This window comes from Patella vulgata, chromosome 1, assembly GCF_932274485.2.
Source record: "Patella vulgata chromosome 1, xgPatVulg1.2, whole genome shotgun sequence".
NCBI classification, from domain to species: domain Eukaryota; kingdom Metazoa; phylum Mollusca; class Gastropoda; family Patellidae; genus Patella; species Patella vulgata.
Genome location: NC_065879.2, coordinates 38,225,568 through 38,231,676, shown reverse-complemented (window position 1 = coordinate 38,231,676; position 6,109 = coordinate 38,225,568). Strand labels below are relative to the sequence as shown.

Genomic DNA, 6,109 nt, shown 5'->3' with positions numbered 1-6,109 from the left:
CATAAGGCCTGTCATTGAGTCAACTGGCGTGGTTTCGAATCCCCGGTTGTACCTGATAAGAAGTAGGGTCGACTGTCCAACCTCGTGGGTTTTCTCCGGGTCCTCTGGTTTCCTCCCACTGCTAAAGACCCCTACGCGCAAGCGAATTATTGAAATAAAATTAAACCATATGTTAGTCCGAAATGACCTAGTTTGTGTCGAGTGGACGTTAAACGCCATTTCTTTCTCTCTTTTATTACGTTTAACGTCTGAGAGACACCAGTTATTGGAATTTGCCATCTTGTCAGACATCGATCCGTGAATATCTATAAATACAATATTTTAGTTTTTTTATCAGTCAAGTACATTCATTCATACCACTCCCTATCAGCACACCCGACAAAGAAATTAACTAATCAGTTAAGCAAAACACCACATTTATTCATTGCCGATAAAACCGATGCGCATCGTTCACTATGATATTGCTACATACTGGTACATTCTGTTTCTTTGCTTTTGACGTCCTCGGCTAATCCATTTGGATTTGTCTCCCCTTTTTGAGATCTTTTCATATCTTCTGCTGATTTCTGTCTTTTTGTATTTCCATCGATGTCTCCTATTAAGTCTTGTAAAGCCGAATCTTTTGTTTCATTCAGCAGTAAAGCACAAACACCGCTTATTGTTATCATAACACTCATTATAACGTAAGGTACCATTCTGTTACTACTCTGATAAATAAATAAACACATTTAAACAATACATGTACTTTTACTCTGTGTTGTACCAAATAAAGCAGTGGCAGGTTTTGCGGTGGTTCCAAGAATGACCAATCTCTGTATGAAGCACAAAAACATATAGCAATCTGTACGTATTTCTAAATACTTTCATAATGTGCAGTTTTGATACTCCTAAAGCAATGGCCAAGGAGAAAGTGTGGAGTTGGGGAGATTTTATTATTGTCTAATATAATGAATCAAATTATTAGAGAGGAACATTTATCATTATCATTATAAAGTTATAATACTACTTACTAAATTAAAAATAAAAGGTGCAACCATGCCTCCAATACGAGCCACCATACTACATCCGCCAAAGCCCACATATCTAGAAATGAAACATGATAGACGTTTCAATAATCGTTTATGGGGTGTGACGTCCTTATACTTTTCTACATTAACCGAGCTAATGAAGACTGGGCATACGCCTTCGAATGTGGTAAATGCCCGGACTTCAAACTGTCATAGACGCTGTTCCTTTCTAGGCCTGTCATACACCACTGACAATGGCAAACCAGACATGAAAATACCGATGAACTATCTCTGTCAACACCGGGATCGAATCCGATACCCCTGATTACTTACGGAAACCTCCGTTTCTTCCAAAGTCATTCGATATCATATTTGAACTTGAAATAGAAGTCATTGCGTATATTAATTTAAATAACAAACCCAACAATAATCAATATTATAACTCATGTATAAACTTTTTTAACACTGGACGCATGTTACACAATTAAAATTAAAATGTTGATTTTTAACTTGAGTAATTCTTGATGACTTATTATTATTATGTAACTCAGATATTCTGATAGTTAATCATTAAAGCAGTATTGAGGAAATTGGGCAGAGAAGAGATCTCCGTCGAGATCTAGAGGATTTATGGGTTAGATTTAAGCTAAACGGTTGTCTCGTTTGAAGATAGTAATGATGTAATATTTAACGTTGAATGTAGCTTTGGTGTACCTTTAATTTATGTGATAGCTCTGCCAAAGAGTTGTATAATAATTACCTTATGACGGTCGGATAAGATTCCCCTGTTAACAGAGTGAGAGCAACCCATGCAGCATTAATTAATATTTGAGCTGTCAGCGATAAACCAGTAATAATTGGACTCTTCGATACATTATATACTATAAACAAAACACAATATATATCACAGATCCACACTAAAAATTAAATTGGTCTTTTACAGGAAATCCAGCTATATAAATAAACTATTGAGACAAAGATATCACTGTGTAAATCATATACGTCCTCGGCGTTCATAAATACATATAGGTATTGATTGGAAAACATTCAAACTATTTTGCAGAGACCCTGTGCTTTTTGTTCAGTTTTGGGTTCGAACAAACGATTCGAAATAACATATTTTTTATACAACAGAATGCATACTACCTTCTTGAACAATGAGTGTAACAATACAGGCTGCTGCTGCTGTAAACAGTAAAAATGCACAGGTATAACGTCTTCCTATTCTGTAATACAAATTGCCATGTATTCATGTTTGTTCATAATGGAGACTTGTTATTTCCTGAATGCAATCATAGATCTGCATTTTGTATTGCGAAATCTGTAATCATGGGAACAACTATTGTAATGGAATGTGGCTCAACGTCTGGTGAACACAATAATTCAATCACTTTGAGACTAACATATAGTAATTGTTATTTATATAGTTACGTGTGCAAGGTGAAGAGGGAATTTTGTCCAGACAATAGTGATGTTTCCGCCTACACCGTTTAGAATTCCAAATTCTATACGTTAATCAACCCTAATACTGATTCGAATGAAATATATTTTTTATAGTGTTTTATTTTTTTAATTTCACCAGTTTATTTTCGTTTGTTTACACTTTATAGTATAACACTTACTTAAATTACTTACTTTCCTAACAGGTAGAGTTCTGGAAAAACTGTTAATATTTCAATAAAGTTAATCAGAAAAAAGTTAAAATAAAAATTTCCTGAAAAATTACTGATGCCGAAAGAAAGTCCATAATAAACTGCAGAGCATGTACACCTGAAAAATAATAATCATAACTAAAGTGACTTGTTTTATTTAAAACAAAATACCCAACAGAATAATGAAATAATTTGAATAATAAAATTTAAGCAATAAGGGTACACTCGAAGGTATTTAATCCATTTGTTGAACAATACAAATATTTGTTTGTCTATGCAGTCTGAATTCCTCAAACGGTATAGATTGGATAGATAGATTGAATGTAAATTTTAAAAGCCGAAGACTTATACATGTACTGTGTCGGGGGGGGGGGGGGTCAAGTTGGGGTCACAGACCACCACCAGCAAATTATAATGATAAGAAAAATATATTTCGACCACACTTTGAAACACGGGCATAAAATACTTTCATAATTATTTTAATCTCGTTTCTTGAATGTTTCAAATTCCAGAAATGATAGTGAGTTGAATATACGAAAAATATCAATATTTTTGTTAATTACAGTGAAGGTAATGTTGTCAGGCATATAATTAATAAAAATGTGGATTGTATCAAAACTTCAAAATACGAATTTAAGATGATTTTAAAAGAGAATCATGAATTATTTAAATAACAGAATCCGTTAATACATTTTCATATTTGAATCCCGAATCACGAACGCATTTCCTTTAACATGGTCGGGATTCATTTTTGATATTTAGAATATGAATCGCGAATTTTGACAGAACTTTACATTTGAATACGAAATCCCGATGTATCTTTACGCAGCCGTTTCTCTGTGTAAATAGGGAAAGTAGAAGGCTAAACTAATGAACCTTTCCGTCAACAAATCATCTTACCATATAAATTGTAAACAAAAACTGGTTTTAAACATTGTACATCCTCTATAGATATCTATATAAGTATATTTCTTCCCTCCTTCATTCTTTTCGTTTTCTATCTCCGCTACTTTTCTTAGAATGTACTCAGCATTTTCGGGAACAGTGGTACCGTTGAATCTAGCAATCTTTTCCAGAACTTCTTTCCCTTCCATACTTCTATTTTTAGTAGCCAACCATCGCAGACTTTCGGGAACTACACTGTGTTTTTATTTAAAAAAAGAAAAGAAAAAAAGCAGGAGGTTAGTACATGTAAATGTCATATACGTAGATTGGATATGGTTGAATCGTAGAGTAGGTTCCTGCTTATGAAAGGATAAAGAAATGTACGTGTAAAGGTCAGGCGGAAACAAAACTCGTCCAAATATGAATACTTTATGAAAGTAAAAATTCAGTATAGAAATTGTATAATTGTAATACAAGAATGAACTGTGTCACAATATGATTGCTCTTGTTACTCTTGCTAAAGTTATGTTGGATTATAGTGACAGCGAATAAATACTTACAACCAACCTAACACAAAAGGAAATGACATGGCACCAATGCAGATATGCAGAACTTTCCAGTCGTGGATGAGATACGAAGCTAGGGCTAGAAATACGGCACCGGTTGTCCAAAATGGAAGACACGACACCAAAGCTCGACGTTGTAACCCAACGAATTCTAATGGAAATGTCCATAAAACAAGATAGCCGCCAATACTTCCACCTATTAAGAATCTGAAGGCTGCGAACATTTGCCAGTTGACAGAAAAAGCGATGATTACGTTAAAGATGGAATGGAGAAAAATAGCTGTATAAATACTTTTCTTTCTTCCAAACATATCTCCTGATTGACCTCCAATAAAAGCACCAACAAGAACCCCGCCCATCTGTACTGACGTCACTGTTGGTTTTATCCACGAATTTTCACAAACTAAATCAAACTGGGAAAAAAGGAACATATTTTAATGCGATTTTTATTAAATTTTAAAATATAATACTTTTGAATTTTTGACTATTTTAATATTTTAAGTTTCGAATATTTTAATATTGTATGTAGCAACCGTATATAGCGAATTTGGAAATTTGAAACCAGTAAAAAGAAGTACCGTTGGTCCTTGTTCATGGCTAAAAAAGACAAAATCCAACAGACAATAGAAAGTTGGAGATTGAACTTTCAAATAAAAAAATTCAGCCATATTATATGCATTCGGCCCAAATGCCATTGAATAAATGAAAACCGGCTACAGTAAATGCATTGAATATACAAGCTTTTACACGAATAGACTCGAGTGATTTTCTATATTTTAAGTCTGCTTGAGCTGCTTTTTACGTTCATAGAAACATTTCTAAGGCTAAAGGTACTGCTCGATCTTCCAGCGATAGCACTAATATAACCTTGAGTCATTGGTGGCAGCGGCAATAGCGGAATCTATGTAACTAACACAAGTATGATTAATTCCTACCTAAAACTAACCTTACTGATAACTGTTCTTGTATATGATTCGTATATACGTGAACAATCACTCGTTTTGTTACAGGTTTGGTAATAAATACTTGAACTATTCATGGTGGCATCCATTATTATCTCATCTTTAGGAAGACACCACCAATCTGGCACCATTCCACCATAGGCCATAATCAACATACTTATTGCAAAGATCCACGTAGGCGATATTACAAGCATTACAACCATCCATTGGAACTTTCCAAAAGATCCAACACTCTCAATCAGATCTTCAAGCATTTTACAGCCTATTAGAAAGAAGGAGACGGAATAAAATTCTCGGACAGGATAATAACTCCATAATGAATTATCATGCGGGATAGAGATTCTTTTTATTGAAGGCTAGATATTGTGTTATTTAGAATCACTTGCAATTACAACATTGCGACGGTTTGATCTCTAAAAAAGAATATCAGTACAAAAATGAATCAATTCAGTAACAGAATTTACAAAGTTATGTTGAAATGAAATTTCATCGACCCATGTTGGTAATGGGGAAACCCGATGGGCCTAGTTTAAATCCGATTGAATCCGAGCGGTGAGAATATCTAGCCTTGGTATTTAGATTTTTAAAAATGAATAAAGTAATAGCTAAATCTGCCTTTTGGCTTCAAATGTTATATAAACTATTATTTAGACATGGCAAGCCTATAATCAACTCTCTAAAACATCGGATGGTGAGGATTTAAACGGATTAATACACGATCGCTATTTAATAGATTAATTTTAAAATACATGTAGTGCTAAAATATTAAACAATCTATGCCTTGTCAAAATTTCAAACAACTGACAATTTGACTCAGAATAAAGTAATTTGAATGAAATTTTCAATTTATTCCTTTGCATTATCTATTTTTGAACTATCATAGCAATAACGGTCTGCTCTTTATCTAAATCTTTCATAATGCATGTTTACTTAAATTTTAAATAATTAATCTAAGTGCATATTTATCGTATATTTATTTTAATGAAAATGCAAATGACGCATCGAACCTTTAACCAATTTTAGCTTGATAATTTTAT

General features: G+C 33.5%; 1 protein-coding gene across 1 annotated transcript; it reads right to left on the bottom strand.

Annotated features, from left to right (window-relative positions):
- On the bottom strand, positions 1-5,333 carry LOC126808390 (organic cation transporter protein-like). Its single transcript, XM_056098619.1, has 8 exons — positions 5,057-5,333; positions 4,105-4,523; positions 3,560-3,799; positions 2,643-2,777; positions 2,154-2,233; positions 1,768-1,888; positions 1,011-1,083; positions 1-707 (listed from the first exon to the last, which is right to left on the bottom strand). Exons 1-8 carry the CDS (start codon positions 5,324-5,326, stop codon positions 465-467), a joined length of 1,581 nt encoding a protein of 526 aa, XP_055954594.1. The 5' UTR covers positions 5,327-5,333; the 3' UTR covers positions 1-464.
- Between the last annotated feature and the right edge of the window lie 776 nt (positions 5,334-6,109).

Coding starts and splice junctions, on each gene's coding strand:
- LOC126808390 (XM_056098619.1), bottom strand. CDS start 5,326: ATGCTTGAAGATCTGATTGAGAGTGTTGGATCTTTTGGAAAGTTCCAA. Junction 4,524..5,056: donor CAAGAACAGTTATCAGTAAG/GTTAGTTTTAGG, acceptor CTTTTTTCCCAG/TTTGATTTAGTTTGTGAAAA. Junction 3,800..4,104: donor CCTTTTGTGTTAGGTTGGTT/GTAAGTATTTAT, acceptor ATAAAAACACAG/TGTAGTTCCCGAAAGTCTGC.